A 21,489-nucleotide genomic window follows, 5' to 3' on the forward strand; every position below is an offset into this window, starting at 1 on the left:
CAGTGACAAATGTATCCTGAGCTCCTGCTCAGCACTTCATCCGCTTCTGCACATGGATGGTGACTTTTAAGTAGAGAGCCACATGCAACAAGTTCACTTTTCCATTACACTGAGAACAACTTTCCCACAGAACAAATTTTCAAGGAATTTAACAATTCAACTGCAGCTTCACATGCAATTGGTACAACTGCGACCTCTAAGTCACGTTAATTTCTCTAAATAAATATTTTTACACAGAGCTGCCTATCTGGTTTTGGCTTATGCAAGTATCTCAATACTCACATGAGCCAGTTAAACATAAAGTGCCTTAAATGTTACCAAGAATCTCGAAGCACGTTTAGAAAAGGAAAGAAGATAATGCCAGTCTCGAAGCTTCATCCTCGCTGGTCCTTCTCCCTCTTTCTGCCCAAGGCTACAATCAGAAAGAGCTCTCCACGCCCTCCCCTCTCCAGCTCACACAAGGATCACCAGCAGGCCCTGGAGAAGTGCAAGAAGCGACACGTTTACATTATTTCCTGACCTCGAGGGATGCTGGCGCACAGCAGCTTGTCAGCAGCACAGTGAATTGAAAACTCCTGCAAAACTTCTCGAGTTACACTTGTAACAGGGAGTACTCAGCATCCTTTGGAAAGTGCCAGAGAACATGTGAGTTGCTCTGGGATGTCACCAGGATGCACCAAGCTGGAATTTGGTGCAACCCAAGGCACTTTGAATGGCGCTGCTCCAAAGGGCTTGCCAAACCCAGTGCTCCACATCAGAGCTGCTCACACAGAGCTCTCCAGAAGGGACAGACAGCCCAGACAGGGGAACCAGGATCTACCCAGAGAGGCTGGACACAGCTCATGTTGTTCCCAGCTTGGTAGCACACCTGGGCACGAAGCACTCAGCAGCATTTTCTGTCCTGAAGGAGGTCAGACCAAACAAACCTTTCTGCCCCCACAGTGTGCCTTTGCACACTGGCACACTGCTGGCAGGTTCCCATTGCAGGAGCCACATGCCAGAAACAAACCCAGTGACCTGCACCAGTGCCCGCCAGAGGAAAGAGCCATTGCAGGCACTCACCACCAGTATCTGAATATCCACTTTTATCAGCGGAATGCCCAGCACGTTCGGCAGAGGGATCCCGACGCCCAGACAGCCTGCGGAGACAGACAGAGCCTTACCAGGCACCTGGCCAGGGGCACAGCACTGCTCTGGGCAGGACTGGGCAATGTTTTGCTGCTGACCTTCACCAGCAATGCCTGCCAGGGCCCTTAGGACCAGAGCGGGGCTGGGTGCAGGTAGAAGCAGGCTGGGAGGTTTAACCACAGCTCCAGCCCGGGGACTGCAGACCTGCAGCCACGCCAGCTCTGCTCTGCAGCTTTCCCACATGGACACCACCCCTCTCCCCATCCCCAGAACTTAGCCAAAGCACTCCCGGATTTACAGCTGGCCCATTTGCCTTACCATTGATAAGAGGCAGCAACGTTTCCGCCAGCAGCTGATTGCAGTGGGGCTTCAGGCTCGAGATCTGAAGCAAAGAGGGGCAGCACCGTGAGCAGCGCACGCGGCAGCAGCACACACAGCTCAGCTCACGAAGGCAGCCAGGCCTCGGGGTGGGAAATCACTTCCCACTAACACAGCAAGAGAACGTACAGGCCCTCTTTTCATTAAAACAATTTACTTTTCTTCCTCAATTTGTAGTTGGTGCCTCACTTAGGAAACCTTCGACAGGTAAAACTGCTGGAGCTCAGTGTAAGCTTTGCCCAGGCAGAGGTAAATAAATGGAGATTTCAGACTACATTTGCCTTAGTAGAAGAGACAGAAGACAATAAAATAAAATAAAATAAAATAAAATAAAATAAAATAAAATAAAATAAAATAAAATAAAATGAGAGAAGACTTGCTACAACCTCCAGAACTACAGCTAACAGCTTAGGCCCATGGCAGCTGGGACACGGCGGCATCGCGCCTCCTTCCCTCCCTCCCCAGTGCTGCATCCACGTGGGAAGCAGCAGGCTGGTAGGAGAGACTTACGTCACTGATGCCAACGTCAGAGGACTCCAAGGAGAGGGAAGTGCTGTGGAAGCAGAAAGCAAACAGCACATCAGACAGCAGGTCACCGGCCAGAGCTCGCGGACCCCAGACCCCTGCCCAGACCCCCGCAATCTCTGGTGCAGCATTACCCTGCCCATGGGCAAGTGACCCCTATGAGCATCGTCAGGGCATTCCTAAAGAGATTACAGTGTTCTCGCTTAAAAAACAGGCACTTACTTGTAAGAGAGCAAAAGAAAATAACAAAATAAAAGCAGTAAATCAACATTAAAATCTTAACCTAATTTTCTTTTCCCTGAATGAAGCAGCACTGCAAGAGGGCACACACTACCTCCTGGCTTCTCCTTCTCTCTCCTGTGCTCAGGCAGTTATTCACCTTAGAGGAGGAGCCAGCTCCTGTTTAGCTGAGAGCAGAGCTTCTAGAAAAAGCATCCAGTCCAAATTTAAAGATCATGAGCTCTGGAGAATTTGCTGGAGTTCCTAATCTATCATTTTGATCACAAAGCTATCTCCATAGCTAAAACCTGTGCTTTATTTCCACTTTGAATTTCTCTATTCTGCTTCCATTGAATCTTGTTATATCTTTGTCTATTGAATTAAAAGCCTGTGATGCATTTCTATTCTCTGTATCGCTGCATACAAGCTATGCCAATGTTGCTTCTAAATCTAACTCTTTGACAAGGTAAATGGCTTGAATTCTTCAAACCTCTTGCTATAAGAAATGCTTTCCAGTCTTTAATCATACCTTGACTGGCATTAATGATAGCACTTTCCTTCACTCCTTTATCACTCATGTCCAACATCAGGCACTTGGAAGTGCTGCCCAGGACCAAAGTCAAACTGACAGTCTCACGGTTTTTCAGGCTACCTCACTTCTCCTTGTGATAAAACGGCCACAGACTTTTCCTCCAGTCTCCTCAAACTCTCCCACTGCTGCAAAGTTTCCTGAGAGCCGGCACTGCGCATCTCTTGCCATCAGCCAGGCATCAAATTCTCAGATTTGGGAAATCCAGGGCACACAGACATTGGAAAACTCCTCGAGTCAGTGGCTCCTGAGCTAACTTTGCCATGGAGAGACTTTCACAGGGCTGCACTGCCTGCCTTTATCAGACGTGGTTGTGCCACACTCCCATCACGTCTGCCCTCGTTCGGTGTGCCCCAGCAGGACACACTGGTACCACTGGTACATCCCCGGGACCCGAAACCCTTCCACCATCTGGCACCTTCCTTCCCACCCCTAAGGAGAGCTGGAGCTTGGTAGCAGGGCCGAAAGCCCCGGGCTGGGCACCACAGCCAGCAATGCCCCAGCCTCCTGCACGGCCACGGTGGGGACAGGCTACCTGCCCAGGGACAAGGCCAGCATCAGGCTGCTCCCAGAGATCGACACGTGGACGTTCAGGCCGAGGTCCTGCAAGCAGACAGCGAGAAGATCAGCCCATGGACACGGCTGTGCATCTCACCAGCCCCAGCTCTTCACACGCCACTTACGGCCTTCAGGAGCAGCAGGTTGAGGATGGATCCATCCAGGCGCTTAATGAACACCTGGATCATCACCGAGAGCTCGACAGTGGCTTTGTTGTTCTCCAAGAGGATGAGTGGCTTCCCAAACAACTCTATCCTGATGCTCAGAGGAGAGTTCACGGAGCAGATGGAGCACTGTGGGGAGGGGGCACATGGAGGTGGCTGCCCAGCACCAAGCTGGGCTGCAGAGCACCAGCTCCTTCCCCCAGCTCCATGCATGCTCTGTGCCACCAGGATGAGGAGCAAAGGACCTGAGGCAGCACCCTGGCACACCCAGGTGCATCGTGTAGGTGGCCTCAGACCCAGCAAGGCTTATGCAAGCACTCATGGCAGCCTAAGTCACTCACCCCAGAGGGAAAGAGGGTCAGGACGGCATCTTGCAGCTGCTTGGCACCTGAGAACTGTGGGAAGAGAAGCACACACAGCCCAGGTGGGTGCCAGTGGGTTCCACTGCCCACCCCTCTGCCCCATGCCCCTGCTCCCTGATGGTTTGTTCATGTTCCTGGGGACAGTCCCGAGCCCCCAACCCCTCACTGGCCCCCAGTTGCACACACATCTATGCTACAGCAGCACCCACTGCCCACAGCTCCCTCCAGCCCTCCCCAGCTCCCAGGCACTGCCAGTCCCTCGTGCAGGTGGCACAACCAGCAGCAGGAGGAGATGCAGCCTGGAGGCTTTCAGCATCTCTCCATGTGCAGATCCCTAACATTTCCCCATGCAAGCACAAATGGGAGGTACAGAAAACATGTGCACCCAGAGAATTGCATTGCCTGTATGAAGCCCAGCATCAGCAGAGCCTCACACCCTGCTCGGGCACACGCAGCTGCTCCCCAGGCAGAGCCAGGGGCAGGTGGGCACACATCACCAGCCCCTTCCCCTGGTGTGAACATGGCACTGCAGCACTCACGGCTTCTGGCGTGCAGGTGAACGTCTGTGGCTGGACCTGGATCAGGAGGGACAGGATGGCGTTGAGAAAGCTCTGGCGCAGCCCCAGGACCAGCAGCCTGTCCAGCAGCGGGGGCAAGGCGGAGGCGGACGAGTCGTGGGGGATGATGCTGCCTCCCACCTGCTGCACCGCACCCTGCAGAGGTGGCACCAATGTTAAACACTGACCTGGTCCTCCAGAGCCCCGCAGCCTGCCCAGACCCTCAGGAAAGAGACTGCAGCTTTGGGCAGGCTGAAACAGACACCCCCCGTCAGCAGCTGCTGGAGATCATCGCGCACAGAGCCATTCTCTCAATGTTTAATACATGAAAGGAGCTGATGAAGCCCAGAGTGCATAACTGAGACCCCTGGTAATGAGCACAAAGTGTCCATGTCGCAGCTCGCTGCTCCATTTCATCCTTCTGATCTCCGACCACGAGCCGTGCAGCACAGGCACTGCCAGCAGTGCGGTCACAGCACTGCATTCCCCCAGCGCTCAGCCAAGCGAGAGCCATCACTCCGACTGCAAGAAGCTCGCACCAGCACCACTGTTTGCTGAGGAGACCAACTCTGACCATCCCTGAGGGAGCAAGACTAACCCCGGTGCTGTGTCTGTACTAAAGCAAGAAAGGAGCACTGCTGTCATACCAACTGGAGCGTTTGTTATTCAGCCCTTGCTGTTCCTTACCGCGTATGTGCCAGGTGTTCCTCACTAGCATTTATTTAAGCTCTCCTGTTTGAAAGCACTCTTTGGTTTGGGGGTCTTTTTCCAGTGAAACAGCAGTAAAAACTATATCCATTAGCTTGGCTTAGCTTTCATCCACCATAATGACTACACAGCAAAGGCAAAAAGCAGAAGCACCCAGTCTGCAAATGGCTGCAAACCACAGACACACGGGCAGAACTGGGGAGGTTTGCCAAGGGAGCAAAAGAGGGCTCCAAGAGAAGCACACAGTCACTTAGTGATGGGTTTGCCTAACATTTAGCCAGCACTCCCGGAACAAGTCACTAGCCCAGCTCTTCCATCTGGCTGTGCAGAAGGATGACAGCAGCTCCCACAGGCTCTGGCCGTGTGGTGCTGGAAGACCCCGTGCTGCAACCACACCTTCAGGGTCTTGTTGCCGAACATCAACTTACATCTAAATCCAGCCCGAGGAACAAGCCAGATGTAAACGGGAGGCTGGCCAACTGGTAGTGAATCGTTCCCACCGTGCCGACCGGGATCACCGCTTCAAGGAGAAAAAGATCATTAAACACCAGGAGAGAAGCAGCACCACGAATCCCTCCCGACCCCCAGGTCCCAAGCAGACCTCACCCCCACAAGCAGTAAAAACACTGCTACTACAATGGGAAAACACCCCCAGATTCTGCTTTGTGGGGCCTGAGTTTAGAAAATAGACAAAAAAGCACACTAAAGATGGTAGGGTAAATCCAGGGGTGACCTTTAGAAGCAGTGTAAGGAGGGCTAAGGTATGAAGTATTCACTCCAACTGTTGACATGTGGATTCAACATTCAACAGCAGTCCCAGACACTCGGAGGACAGAGATTTACTCTGAACAACGAGCACCTTAGGCCCTCAGCTCAGTCTGTATGGATCCGAATGCCCGCACTGGGCAGCACTGATCTTCCACAGTGCATCGGGGACAGCAGGGGTACACAAATGTCCCCTGGCTGGAGCGCACAGGACACAGGGAGGCCACAGATGGGTCTCCACAGGGAACATACCGTTGAGCGTGCCCAAGAACTGGATGTTCACCAGGTTGACGATAATATCGATTACCGGACACAGCTGCAACAGAAAGCAGGAATGGGACAGCTCAGGGCTCAGCCAGCCTCCTGCAGGCAGCCCTCCTGCACGGACCCCCGGGCTTTAAGCTGCGCCCCAGGGAAGCTGTGCTGTGTGGCCATGAGGTGGCAGCTGGGGCATCAAGAAGGACTCAGGGAGTGGAGAAGCCCTGGAGCTGCGTTGCCCCACCAAGCAGATTGCTTTGACCTGGGGAACGTGGCAGGCATCATGCTGCGGGCAGAAGCACGCCAGCAGCAGCAGGCTGCCTGCAGCACACGGCGGTGACTTTTTAACATGTTGTTCTTGATATTTCTGCATTTCAGCTGTGAAAGGATGGCAGTCTTCAGGCTTACCAAACCAGGCAGGGTTGCTGTCAGCTGGTTCAGCACTATGTCATTTACTGATAGGGACAGTAATCTGGAAAGGGGAAAAAAAAAGAGAGAGAGAGAATGAATGAGAGGGGAGAATTGAGCTAACTTGTGAGAAGTGAAGGCTTCAGCACTTGGGGTGTGCAGAAAACATTGTAAGAAAGCGAGTTTCTCACAATGTATCCTGAGCTTGGTTGTCTCCCTCTGGCATTTAAACCAGTGTTGTAGTTAAGGGAAGGTGGAGTTATTGTGAAATATTTCTGTGTTGGTTATGGGAAACAAACAATTTACATGTGGAATAACAAGAGGAGAAAACTGCTGTGAAACATTTCAACACTGCTGCTAAATAGAACACTCTGGGTTACATGCTGCCTGCAGGCAGTGCAGACATTTAGTGTGATAATCAATATATTTCTGGACTACTGAGTTAGAACACGCAGCCACACACTCTGCAAGCTGCAGACAGCAGGATTCATAATGCATCACACTGCTATGCCTGAGTTCTGCCCACAGACACACCTGACGAACTGCCATGAAGTCAACTGCACGTGTACATGCTCACCCTTGCTCCACAGGAGCTCACTTCCAGTACACCATCACTTTAATCCTGCTAAAACCTAAAAAATGAACCCCGGAGTGGGTGGTTTGTGCTCCCCTTACACAACTGCTGCACAACCAGCTGCTGCACTGATTGAAATGTAATGCATAATGCAAAAAATAATGATGCAAAAATTAATTAGGAGAAATTCACTGAACCTCAAAAGTGAGTAATCCAAAACCAACTAAAGAAAATATTTTCCAACGACCAATTTAAATGGTGCATTCATCAGTACAGGAAGTAAGCAAATTCCTTCTGCCAAGAATTTAATGAGACTGAGCAGGAGATGGGGCATTTGCCTGCACTTACACATACCCGCAGAGGTCAGCCCAAAGGCCCACATGGCCAACATCTTTCTGTGATGGCAGCCAAAGGCAGAGTATAAAAGCAAGACAAGCAAATGGTGCTGCTCTCCTGGAACACTCTCCCTACCCAGTTTTTCCTCTCTCTTCAATGTCAGTTCACTAGTTAGGTCTAAAGAAAGTGCATTGGAAGAGATTCTACGCCTCATACTTCAGATCTTAACATTTCCAGGGGCAAACAGGGCATATCAACCCTCATTTTCCAACAACCAATTTTCTTTGTATGTTCCGTTGAAGCGACTGGCTTTGGCAATGGGAAAGAAATTCCTTCCCTGAGGGCTGGCTCTGTCAGCTCAGCGCTGGCTGTGTCCTGGCAGACTGTCCAGATCACTGGATAAAGAGCAGGGCTGTACAGGCAGTGGAAAACATAAATCCACAGGCACTTACCCAGAAAGGAGTTTGATCTTTACAGCACCAAGAATGCAGAAGCAGTCATCAATGATGACCTGGACTGCGCCCAATTCGAAATTTGTGCATTTAATGTTTGCAGTAATGGTCACATCCACTGAGATATCAATTAGTTCTGAGAGAAGGCCAACCAAGCTGAAAAAAAGCAGATGAGAGGCTGAGAGATGAAATCTGTTCAGCTAACAAGAGAAACTCAGCAAAGCCAGCAGCAACAAGCTGCACCTCCATCTCCTGCGATTCATTACAAAGGCCACAAGACATCCCTTGGTGCCTGTTCCACTCTGTGCCTTTATTATAGGTAAGAAACCCCTAGGAATCCATAAAGGATACAGAATGGCGAGCACCGGGAAGCCTGTGGGCAGGTTTTTCCCACCACCACCCCAAGCAGCGCTCTCACCAGTTGCCGCTGAGATCAAGCCTTGCAGCGATGGCCAGCTGGACCCCGATCCCAGGCAGCAGCGCCACTGACAGCTTGGGGAGCCGAACCCGGACAAGGTGCAGTCTGCAAACAACAGCAAAAGTGGTCACAAAGTTTAAAAAGTCCTGTAATAGCTGGGCAGCTGCATGGTGAGCAACCCCAGTGCCCACATCACCATGGGCACCTCCAGCCAGAGGCACCAGGATCAGCTGGCTTCTCTTGCTTCTCCCACACGAGACACAGCGTGCAGCTGAGGCTTAAGAGGGCAGCCTAGGCTCAGACTGGGATGGAAGACAGCTTTAGACAGAGATCAAGTTTTCCTCTCTGGGGTGCCCTCCTTCCTCCCTAAGTGCTGTCAAGCACCTCGGATATCAACAGCAGCATCCGAAACATCATCCTGCATCTGGCTGCACAGACTGCACTGCACTTCACCACCCACTTTCACATGACACAGAAAACTCCTGTTGTGCCAGAATTTCAGCATCAAAATAAACTGAGGATAGCAGCTTGGGCCAGTCATGCCAGCCACGGCTCTCAGTTTTTGCTGCTTCGTTGCGGCTGGTCAAGGCGCGCTCGCAGAGAAGCCTTGTCTCTCCACTTACCCTGTGATGCTGGTGGGAGAGTTCAGCAGACCCCCATCACCCATGATGTTTGGGAGCACAAGGCCCTGCAGGTGCTTCTGGAGAAGCCCGTTCTGAATTACGGCATCCGAGAGCACTGGAAAACATCTCTGCATGAGGGCTGGCACCTGGGGCAACAACCTCTCACCACTCAGCCAGCTCCATCTTGGCAAAGACACCACATAACACCCCACCTCTCCCCAAAAACCCTCATTAAGTCATTACCAGTGTCAATGCAATGGGGAAGACATTTTATAAGACAGACTAAAGCAGAACTGCCTTTAGTGGATTAACCTGGAGAGGTAGCAATACGGAGCACTCCTGACTTTAAGACCACAGGACGGCTGTGCACCAGCAGCAGTGACTGCTGCTGCACGCAGCAGGAGCCCTGCTCCAGCCACTTGTTGCCCATTTCTAAAGGGTGCTGGTTTGGTTTGTCTTTGTAACAGAAGCAACATGAAACTATCTGCCTTTTTTTTGCTGGGGCACTGCAATTATTAAGAAGGTTGCTAAGCTTCACAGCAGTTATTTGACAAATATGCTCTGATGAGAAATGAGAAACTAAAACAAAGAGAGGAAAGAATGCAGAATCCTAAAATTCGGCATGGCCGTTTGGTGCAGAAACGTGTCCCAGTTCTGGAGAGGGAAGATTTCCCTACCCCGCGAACCCAGTGATGGCTGTCAGAGACTCTAGCAAAGCCTGCCACTATAAAATAATGATGAAGACAGTCGAGAGGTTTTAAGAAATGTTAAGGCCCCACACAGCTTTCAAAGCAAGCACGACCCACATTGTTCTGATTACCTTTCTGCATTGCCACTGGGCTGACGGCGCAGGACAAACCGGACAAGACTCCCCAGGACGGCGAGAGCAGGCCACAGAAAAAGACAATTCCAAAAAGCTTCAACAACTTCATCTCCAGAGAGTCTCCTACTGGCACAGGAGGCAGCAGAGCAAATGGTGAGGAAGAAGCCCCCAAGAAGCAACCCAAGGTCTTTACAAGGGTAAGGACTAAGCGGGAGCTCCCTCCTCGACAGGAACCTGCCCGAGCTCACACGTGGGCAGATTTCCAGTGGGATCAACAAAAGCCCTTCATTTGCCCCTGTGACTTGCCCCAAATACTCTGCGCACTCACACAAGGAGCCAAACTGTTCTTCCTGGTAGCTCCCTGCTCCGCTGCGCAAGCAGTAATTATTCCTGCACCCGTTAGATGAAGTTGCACGCTCTTTGGTAGGATCTTTGCCAAGGGAAGCAACTGAGGATTAGTCCTGTTCCTTCTAACTTTCAAAAGCAACAAACCAAAGCTGAAGTGATAAAAATAACTATAAAATTGCAATTTAATAATGAGAGGACAGAGTGATGCAAATGATTAGCAGCCTGGTGCTCAGCAAAGTCCTCAGCAGAGCTGGGTAACAGTGATGGCCCCACAAGCATGTGCCCCCCACACCCCGCATCCCCCACTACCTGCACCCACCACCAGGAGCAGGAGCTGTGCTTGGTCAGCCCCAGCTCTCCTTGCAGCCGAGGCTCCTCCGGTCTTCCTCTTTTTTCCTGCAAGTGCAGTGGATGCAGCCGCCCTTATATAAAATTTGCAGCCTCCCAGACACACCTTCTCCTCATGGCCTTTGCATCTCGTGAGCAAGCACCCCTCTAACTCTTGCTCTTTGCAAGCAACACCCAGCTGCCACCTCTGTTGATTAATACCCAACCACGTCACTCCTGACTTCGCCAGCGGCTGCTTCCAAAAGTGCCCAGGTCACTTTTTTGGGAGCTGTTTTTTTTCCCCCAGTCTGTCTTAAAAAGGATGCCTGGTAATGGTAGCCCCAGTGGGATCTCCATGTTTTGAGGAAACTTTTTAGGAAGTCGTGAGAATTACTGAAGCCCTGGGTTTGGCAGAGTGCTGCTCGGGGCCGTTGGCCCAGGCAGGGCTGGGAGCTGCTGCTGCTGCTGCGTGGCTTTGGGGAGGCTGACGGTGGGACAAAATCTGCTCCTCCCAGTCTCCAATTTGCTGCAGGATTTATAATGCTCATTCCCATTTCAAATGCAACACTAGACAAAGATTTTCTCCACAAAAAGTAACTTGGAGAAACCTGATAAACATTGGCTTTGTTAAGACCAAGCTTCAAATTGATTTCAATTGCTTCTGTAAAGAGTGACATGAATTGGCTGTAAAAAAAATAAAGTTGTATTGAAATGTGTAAAGCCAAAAATAAATATCATTTTGAACAAGTAACGCTTATGCTAGCTGAAGGAGCTGAGAGCAGCAGCAACGTGCATTTCAAAGCAAAGCTTCGGCCTGAGGGAGGTGGGCCTGGGCTGGGCGCTGCGGGAGTTTCCATTGTGCAGGCCCAGGCAGATCTTATCGGGGCGCTTTGTTCGGCTCGGCTCTGCTCGGCTGTGCGCGGCGGGCACAACCAGACACGGCCCGGGCAGCAAGGGGCTGCGGGACAGCCCGGGGACGGCAGAACAAAGGCGGCAGATAGCATCGCCTGGCACAGACAGGAGGCGAGCGGCCTGGGCTCGCGCACGAGGCTGGCGCAGGAACAGACGCGTGCCGATGTTACGGCCAACTCTGCTGCCTGCCGTAACGTGCTTCCACTGCCTGGGACAAAAATCGGTGCTTTTGTGGGTTTTGTTCCCTTTTGAAGAGCCTCGTTCAGGCTTCCAAGGCGGGGTGGTCACTGCAAACGCCCCGAGTGAATCGTGCAGGAGGCCGCGGCGGTGCTGGCATGCAGGTGCTGAGCAGGGCCCATCTGAATGGCTCCAACACATGGCTGCGTGTGCAGTGGGCACCCGAACCACTGCACACGTGTGTTGTGACCGCGTGCACAAACCAGGTAATCTGCAGTTATTGCTACAGCAAGAGGCAGACATCTGCCATCCTGTCTGACACACACACATTGTGGCACCAGCAGCAAGCACAAGCTGTAAGTGAAGCAGTACGTTTTATAGCAGCCGCTGATATTCCTTCTTGCTGTGCAAGTTTTTCTTGTTCAGTCACATCCCTTGCTTCTCTCTCACTTACCTATATTTCATTCTTTCCTTGCAGCAGTGATTTAGATATCACTTACAGGAAGGCTAAGTTCAGATATGCAGCGACAAGGGAATATATATTAAAATGAAGCATTGCAAGAAATGCTAAAAGAGATTATCACAACACAAATGTTGGGTAACTTATGGAAAATCTAACATCCAAAATGGAAAGATGGGCAGCCTCCGGCATTCAGGTCTGCCCCGAGTGTACAGCTCAGAGGCAGCAGCTTAAAGAGCAGCAGGTACTTCAGCAGAGTGATATTAAACTAATAATTTTTATTAAATGTGATTAAATTTGCTGATATTGTTTTCTCTAGCATTAAGAGTCACAGATGCTTAAGGAGAAATTGAGAGAACTGCAAACATGTCTCAAAATAAAAACATTGAGCAACATTAAAAAAAAAAAAAAATTCCACCACAGTTTGAAAAACACTACCACATTTTTACGACAAAGTGGTATTTTTGATGCATTCTAGAGGTTTACAGGCTACAGGAACACAAACTTTCTTTATTGTTATGTGGTGAATAAAAAGAAAGAGTGACCTCAGCCCATAAAACTCCTTTAACAGGCAAATAGAAAGTCCTTATTAAGAATACACATAAAATGAGTCCTCTCTCTTGAGGTGAAAAAACAAAATCTAGTAACAAGAGTTACACCCCATGACAGAGCTGCCTTGAACAAATGTTCAACCTGTTCTCTTGCAGGGACACTTCCCAGTGAGCGGCTGCTTCCAAATGGATGCTCTGAGCATTAATGAAATCGCTCAGTTCAAAGGTCAATGGAAAATAACTTCTCTGATGTCAACAAAATAAAGCAGCCAGCTAAAGAGAACAGCGCTGCAGAAAGGAAGAAAGCACTAAGGTAGGAAAATGACACAGCAAACAAACTGAATTAGGCTGCTAGAACAAAGTCTGGGAAAGGAATAGGAAAAAAAAAAAAAAAAAAAAAAAAAAAAGTTTTAAATGCTGACTGCACTCAGGCTGTGAATTTCCAGCCTGGTTTCAGAATCGCTGAAGTTCACCTATATGAATCATTCTCCCCACCTTTCACTTTTACGGGGGAATATAGCAGTGATGGCAATCCTGCAGGATTTGCACTGCAGCAGGCCCACCACCTTGGCCAGTGCAACGGTCAGTGGCAGGTTAGTCCAGAAACCAGGAAATGAACTCATGCAGAAATGTTATTTGATGCTTTATTCACTCTGCCTCATTGCAAGCAGCCTTGCGCAGTGGATTTTTTTTTTTTCCCCAATCCTATTTATGAAATTGCTCAGAGGAACAGCAGGAGACAACCTCTCCGTGAGCTCCCCAATGCGGTGTAATGCACAGGATTACTCTAACCGGGACAGCTGCGTTAGTGAAACATTCTGGATGACAGGACGTCTTCTGTCTTTTTAAACTCATCTGTTTTCTTGCTTGGTTTGAGATGAATTGATCCTCCTAAAGGCAGGCTCAAAAGCTAATTTCTAGCAATGAGATCTGGCAGAACAGGAACTGAAAACTCCTGGAAAGGAGCTGGAGAGACCTTGTAAGAGCAGAGGGGATCGGGCACCTCCAGTCAGGGGATGGGACTCCAGCCCAGGACTGCCAGAGCCCCACAGCCAGATTCACACTTGGTTTAGCAGCTCCTATTGTCGGCACTCCACAGGAGCAAAGCAGCCTAATTAATACCAATCACTCTTCACAAGGCACTGAGCCTTGCCAGATCAATCCTGGGCTCACGCTGACCCAGGACAGGCAGCGATCCCCTGCTTAGTGCCTGCACGGGGGGCTTGCCGCATGTCATGCGTGGGCAGACGTCACAAGCATCCTTTCCAGATCCACTCATGTCTGATCACTCACCCTTGCAGTTTCCTACATGCGGAACTCAAGAAACAGAAACAATCCCGGGGAAGGACCATGCAGAGAGCATGGCAGGAGAAACAAAAGGGAGCCTGATGGGCAGCAGCTCTGGGAGCTGCCTGCCAGGAGCGAGAACAGCAGCACCGATGCCTGGGTGCACCCACGAGGCTGAGCACGAGCAGCAGGGCACACGGCAAAAACACCGAGATGAGATAACATCAAAACAACGTCTCTGGGAATTTTATAGACAGGAAACTTTCTTCTTCCAAGATGTGAACCAAAGGAAAATAGGCTGAACGTTATCAGCCACCAAAAAGGGACAAGCTTCATTAGCCAGGTGCTACATGACGAGCTGCAGCACACTGAGGGGGGCAGAGCGTTATGGGCAGCTTTGCAGCCACACATTCAGGCCCTAACGAGGCATCAGAGCCCCACAGTGCCTTGCTGACAGCAACACCTCCCAAAGGACCCGTGGGGCAAATCAGGCCCCACCAGGGAGAAAAATCCACAAAGAGGCCCTGAGCACAGCCACACTGCAGAGCCCGGCTGCTGCACCAGGCAGCACCAAGCTCACTCCAGCTGAGCCCTCCCCAGCTACCGACACCACCCACGGCTGGCCTTATTTCACCAAGTCTTGCAAGATTTTTGGCAGTGTCCATCACCAGAGGAGACCATGCTGAAGCCTATGTGCTGCCCTCAGCACCTTTCCAGGTGGACATCTCACATCTCAACGTCCTCAGGGCTGGCATCTGCAGGCTCCTCCCGGGCACCCTTTTCCACCCAGCCCCACGCAGGATGAGCGTGGCCACGGGCAGGGCTCCCCAGCAGAGGGCACACACAGGAGCTGCCCATGCCCATAGGCTCCAGCAGAAGCACTGCAGCACGGCTTTCTCAGTGATGCAGCGCGCCTTAAAGTCAAATCTAGTCCTATATTTTAAACAAACGAACACTTACCTGCCTTCCCACCATCACTTCCAATCACTCACGCTGCGAGCACTGAGGACACCTCAATTCCTCCTCACTCTTCATTCTTCCAATTTATTTTTTGCTTTCCTTCCAGCCTGGAAAATGGATTTCTGTCCGTTCCATTCTCTTAGAAAGTGTCAGCACTGTGGTGCCAAGAGAGTTTTTAAATAAAGACAGCTATTTCCATTTGACTGAAAGAGAGCACCACAGACACAAAGTCATGTTTCTATCTCGCCTCAGGTTTGGGGAAGCTTCAGTTTACAAAAAGAAAAGCAATATTGAGAGAATTTGTCCTTGATGGTCCCTATTAATCCTGGGGAAGAATTAGCAGCAGCCTTATATTACACTCACATATCTTCTGTAAGTAAAGACTTCAGGCTTTCTGTCTTATTCTCAGCTTTAATAGAGACTTGACGTGGTGGGTTTGGACACATCTTCGGCACAGTTGGCAGAATTAGCACCACACTTTGTCCAGACGTTCCTCTGGGGATAAATTACAGCCCCTACCACTAATCAAGTGTTTGGAGTCAGTGGTATGTAAATAAATGCCTATTTCTAGGGAGACAGCAAGTGCTGTAAAGAAGCTGCTGAAACAGGAAAGCCAGTTTATGTTAAACAAACCTGGTGCTGAGCCTTGCTGATGAGTTAATTACCTGAGTAAGGCTGAGGTTGAATTTGCATGATATTTCCTTGCATAGCCAGGCCAGTGTCACTTGGTTCATGGGTTCTTCACAGGGCAGAAGCCTCACAACACCTGCTCAGGACAGAAAGGAGGCAACAAGGAGGTGCAGAGGAGGGAAGTCTTCCCTCAGGGGGTGCTGAGGCCCTGGTGGAAGCTGCCCAGAGGAGCTGTGGGTGCCCCATCCCTGACAGTGCCCAAGGCCAGGCTGGATGGGGCTTTGGGCAACCTGGTCTGGTGGGAGGGGTCCCTGCACATGGCAGGGGGTTGGAATTAGATGGTCTTTAAGGTCCCTTCCAACCCAAACCACTGTATGATCCTATTATTCTGGGAGAGCCTGAAGCACGCTGGAGAGATGCAGGATGGGGCCAGGCACCAGGCACTTCACAGCGGGGCTGGCAGCAGGGAGTGGCTGTCGTGGGGGTGGCCCAGAGCAGGGACCCCCTTGGGCCACTTGTGAGCGACCTCCCCACCAGCCCTTTGGGAGCAGACGGGTACAAGGGCTCAGTGTGGAGCCACGACGGGGAGCCCAAGGCCCTGGTGTCCACCCTGTGAGAGCTGGAACTGGACAGGAGGCGGTTGGCAGTGGTATGCAGAAAATTATTTCAAAGTCACGCACAAGATAGAGCTCTTAAAACAACTCACAGTAGGGTCAAATTGATTCCTGTGCACAAAAACGCAATATAGGCAAAAAAAAAGAGAACATTTAATTCCCCCTTAACTCCGAAAAATAATTTGATGCAGTATCTGACATTGCAAAGAACTGAGTATTGCCCTAGAAAATAAATACAGCACATGGGAGCGAGGCACACACCAGGCCTTCTTATTTCACACTGTTGAGTGAAGTTAAAAAAAAAAAAAAAAATTTGGTTCCAGGCCAATTTCACTCACTCTCATAGTAACAGCAAGACTTGAGTAGTGCTGGAGCAGCACAGACTGCTGCAATAACACCAGCCACTAACGAGCCCCGCAGCCGGGGCGCCGTGCTCCTACCTGCAGGGACACACGGCCGCATCCTGCCAGCTGCACATGAGCAGCCCCACGGCACCAAGTGGCAGCTCCGTGCTGCTCAGCTGCACGGCAGTGAGAAAGGTGCTGTGGCTAAAAGCTTGCTGCTGTCTAATTAAAACCTTAATAGGGTTCCACGGTTGCTTTTAGCACGCCGTCGTTTAGCAAAAGAGACCCTTTTTAAACTATGGGGGCACCAAAGCTTACGACTGGAATTTGTGAGTGAAATTGCACAGTGCTCTGCTGAGACATTTCAGCTGGACCAGAGAATGAAATGGCTGAACCACAATATGCAGCAGTTAATATTGTCTCCAAAACAAAGAACTGGATTCTTCAAGGCATCGCCAGGCTCTGGTAATTTCCAGCAGCCTCTCCTGACTGCAGATGCTCAGACCATAAATAATCACTATACGTTTTTGCTGCCACTGGTGTTTTATTGCCTGAGGCAACCACTTGCTGGTCTGCCTCCGAGATAAGGCCGGGTGAGCTTCAGAGAGTTTGGGTACTTTGAGTGGAATCTTCTCAACATCAAAGTCCCAGTAGGGTTTTTAGTGAGACTTTAGAAACCAAGTTAAGGATTTTTTAATGTGCCGTACACCAACTAGCATCAAAGCAACAGCCGTCTGCAGGGAACTTCTGTTTAACAAAGTCACTGATATCGTGGAAATAGAGCTGAACTAAACAGCTTCATCACCAGTATTTTGGGAAACTTTTATGTACAGGAGATGAGCACTCTGGAGGTTCACTTGGAGCAGAGTGCCTGAATGAAAAAAAAATCTGACTCCCCTATTTGCCATATAAAATTATTCAAACAAAAATGAGGTCCTGAGATTCTTTCAGCTTGTGCAGCATAGCTCAGAATAAATACTCTCATTGAATTATGATACTTCGCAGCCCTCACACACAGAATCAAGGTCATCTCTAGCAGTTAGCAAGAGAGCTCTGCTCCCCGATCTTTGCTATTTCAGCATACACTTTTTTCTTTTGCAGCAGAAGTTATTGTTAAGTAGAGGCTATCTGGGCTGTCAGGAGAGGGAGCATGTTTAATATGACCACAGCCATCAGCAGTACTGCTGCATGGAAAACATAGCAATGCTGTTCATGCTCGGACTCCGATAAGACCAGCAAATTATAAATCATTTTCGCCTGCTGCTCATTTCTGCCCAGGAACCACAAGCATCTTGTCACTCGCCCCGAGTTCTCTGCGTGCCTGCGCCACTGCACCCTTCAGAGCCAATGCTTAAGAGGCTCGTGATTAAATACGCAGGGCTTCAGGGTCACAGCACTGCCTCCACTAAATCACGCCGGCAGCGAGGGCAGTGCCTGTACCTCAGCTCCAACAAAGAGCATCTGTTTTGTCAACGAAAATGCAATTCAGCAGTGAGGAATCCAGGCGCTTCTGTTGCATTGCGAGCTTTATCACTCTCAGCAACACGAGCTGCTTTTCCGTAAGCTGGAGCAACCATACGTTTTCCGCCAGTTACCTCTATTTTATAGAGAATAATTAAGACAAGCAAGGGCAAAGAAACGCCTCTGTGGAAAAGCAGAATACATGGCTCTCTGCCGCAGCACAGCACACCCAAAATGAGCATAAAATGCCAGTGTCTCACACAGGTGATTGGACATTTAAAGATCTAACACAAACAAAGTCACAGCAGCTGTCTGTCTTGCCTGCGATATGGTAATGTCTTCAGATCCACACAATTCTCATTTGTTTTAGCCAAGCAATGACGCAAAGGGGAGACAAGACAAGACATTTTGAAGACCAATTTTCCAAGGAGAAAAGCAGGATCCTGATTAGATGCCTGTTCCTTGTCAAAGAAAATGTGCACCCAACCCTACATTGCAACACTCTCCATTGTCTTCCTACCCCTTCACTTTTAGTTTTTTTAAGTAACAGCCTCTAGCATCTTGTCAGATCAGTGGGCAACACGTCTGCAGACACCATGGCCTCATTGCTGGATATTATGCTGATGACGTTTATGCAAAGCAGTGAGCCTAAATTCAAATGTTTTGGACAGCCTTTCATAAACCATTTTCCTTGGATGAAAGCAGCTGGCAGCTGTAACCCAAGAGCTGGGCAGAAGCAGACTTTCTGGTTGCCACACAGCTGAAAATCAGGCATTATTAACTTAATGCCAGCCCTGGGTGTCTCCATTAGCTATCAAGGCCACCTTCGGCTTTACCAAAACACAGTGACTTGTAAAAGGCTGAGCTGAAACGGTATTTCATGTATTGAATTGCTTCAAATCTCCAAGGAGCAAGTGTCAGGACTTTCAATAGCTATAGTGTTAATAATAAAACAGGGACCTCTTCCAGTATCAGAGCACAAATACTAGTTATTTCTTTTTCAGAGCTTTGATTCCTAAAACCTTTCTTACATTCAGCTTGACATCAAAACACCCATCTCATTCACTCACACTATCACAGGAGAATTGTGTGCTGCTATTAGAAATAGCCCTGAGGTGAATTAAGAACAGCCTGTAATGATGTTCCACTACAGCAACTTTATTTCTACCAAACCAAATAAATGAGCAATATTTTATCTGATGTGTCTTGGCTCAGCAGAGAGCGGCAGCTGCTCCCCATATGATTTATTGAATGGATGTTTTCTAAATAGCCAGAGCCAGGCTCTGAAGCCAGTCACAAAATCTTCTATTCATAACTGGCTCAGTGCAGAGATAGGAAGAGAGAAATTCAGTTTTTGGACAGTAGCAAGTTTGGGCATGAACCATTTTATCTGCAATTTTTCCCCCATAAACATACACACAAGAAGCTGTATAGCAAAGCCTATAAATATTGATACTCAACATCTGGCTGTGATGATACAAGGCACAAACAAGCCTCTGTTATACAAACACAGAAGCAAATCAGTCCTTTTCAGTCCAGCAAGAAGCCAAGGGGTTTGAAGGCCTCCGGTACACCGGTGGATGGAAGGCAAGGACAGGGTGGAGGGCACCAATGAACCTTGCTCTGCTTTAGGAAGCGGTAGCAGCAGCTCTCCCAGCAGCACGGTCACACGGGGGACAGGGCACTCTCACCCCCAGTACACTGGGCTGCTGCACCAGTTCCCCCAGAGCAAACAGTGTCTGGCACCAAAGGAGAGAGGGAAGAAGAGACGGAAGTAAAATTCAGAAAAAGAAATCACACACAAAAAACACCTCCAGCAAACAGGATTGCGGCACAAACAGCTAAAGCAGGGATTTGGGGCTTTTAGAGAATTGGCAGGAGGAAATGCGTTTCCACATGGGTGATTCAAATACGGGATACTCTGCCAAAGGACATCTCCAAAGCCAAGAAGCTAATTAGATTCAAAAGCAGCCTGGACATTTACACAGACACAGAGGACAGAAGCACACAGTGACCGGCTGCACGTTTCAAGGGTAGTGCGATGGGCTCCACCTCCACACCAGGCTCCTGCTCCCAGAGGCTTCCCAAACCCAGAAAGGCGAGGGCAGGCAGTGGGCTTTTCCACCTGAGCTGCAGAGTGCTTGTACCTTCCTCTGAAGGGCCTGTGAGTGATAGCTGTCAGCAGGAATTGAGTCTTGTATGGGCAGAGATGATCCATCCTAGGCATTTTAATCCTTTTAATACCTGACGTGGGGACCAGAGCAAAGGGAAGAGCTGACAAGTGCAGAGTGAAACCCCAGCAAGGCAGCGAGTGCCCAGCTGGGCACAGGGATGCTACGCAGCACTAGGATTCCTGCCCCGAGACATGAAAAAAATGCCCAAATATTTATAGCCCAAGGAATGCCAAACGCCTGGTTCTGCTCTCTAGCTAAATGCTTGATCTGGGAGTAGAAATGCCATCATTGAAATGCTGGGGATAAGAGAGTGAGGGGCCCACTGGACTTTATTGAAAAGACACTGGCTCCAAGAATTACCATCTGTGGAACTGCTGATTAAATATAACCAGGCTGGGAGAGAAGCTTAAACGACATTCTTTTGTTGGCTTGTAGTTAACATTAGCCCTGTCTCTAACGCAACATCAGTGAAGCCTTACAGAAAAAATAGCTTAAAACTTTCACAAAACACTCACAAAGGCTTGTCCTGATGCCAGTTCAAGTCCCTCTGTGTAGATTCCCAAACCAAATAAACCTTTGATGCCAGCAGGGCACGCATTTCACAACATTATTCCACTCCATGGCAAAAATAAAGAGATTTCTCTGATACTTTGCCCTTGACTAATATGCACTTAGAGAAATAAATAACCACCTGGCCTTGCCACTGAAGAGCGGCGCAAACATTGCACAAGCAGATTATTGACCAGAAGTACAGACGCCAAGATATAAGCAAGTTAGCAATTCAACAAACAAAAGAGTAAAGCATTTCAAAATAGATCATACAGACCTCATTTTACCTGCCCTCCTAGAAAAGTAGTCAAAAATCTATTTATGAGATTATAACTACCTATTTTCTATGCCATTCAACAGAAAGAAGAAAAAGAATCAAGATAAAAAGGGAGCATATTTTAGCTGTAAAGGATTTATTCATTCAATTTACATTTGAATCAATTATCCAGGCAAAGCTCAAACAGTACCAATGTGATTTAGGTGACTGAACACACATCATAAATAGCATGGCATTCAAGTCATATAATCCGTGTCTGCAGTTTCTGGATAGCTTCACGAGCAGGAAGAATATCCTGACTCACAGTGTACCTTTATTTCCAAGTAGCAGCATGCTTTGCTGTGGCTGGGAGCAGGCCCTCTGAAATTTCTCATTCAAATAAAACCTTTAGTCGTGCATTTAGCCCCAGCAACAAGGGATGAGATCCCGAAAGCTGACTCCCATCGCACTGAGTCAAGTGTGCCAGCCAGCATCCACACCAAGCACAGACCACAAGCCAGAGAGCCACGGGGTCAGCACAGAGTGGGCCAAGCTGGGATTCTTCCTTCCCACCCAGCAAGATGGACGGGGAGG

At 49.4% G+C, this 21,489-nt stretch overlaps 1 protein-coding gene across 1 annotated transcript; it reads right to left on the bottom strand.

The window, feature by feature from the left end:
- Positions 1-453: 453 nt before the first annotated feature.
- On the bottom strand, positions 454-9,954 carry LOC309884559 (BPI fold-containing family B member 4-like; the record flags this gene model as incomplete). The annotated part of the gene is made up of 15 exons (XM_082773642.1): positions 454-477; positions 1,063-1,139; positions 1,447-1,510; positions 2,017-2,059; positions 3,375-3,442; positions 3,523-3,690; positions 3,903-3,956; positions 4,463-4,636; positions 5,617-5,708; positions 6,206-6,269; positions 6,620-6,683; positions 7,982-8,137; positions 8,400-8,504; positions 9,023-9,137; positions 9,843-9,954. The coding sequence occupies 15 exons, from the start codon at positions 9,952-9,954 to the stop codon at positions 454-456; spliced, it is 1,380 nt and encodes a 459-aa protein (XP_082629768.1).
- Between the last annotated feature and the right edge of the window lie 11,535 nt (positions 9,955-21,489).

This window comes from Aythya marila (assembly GCF_965140915.1).
Source record: "Aythya marila genome assembly, chromosome: 16".
NCBI classification, from domain to species: Eukaryota; Metazoa; Chordata; class Aves; order Anseriformes; family Anatidae; genus Aythya; species Aythya marila.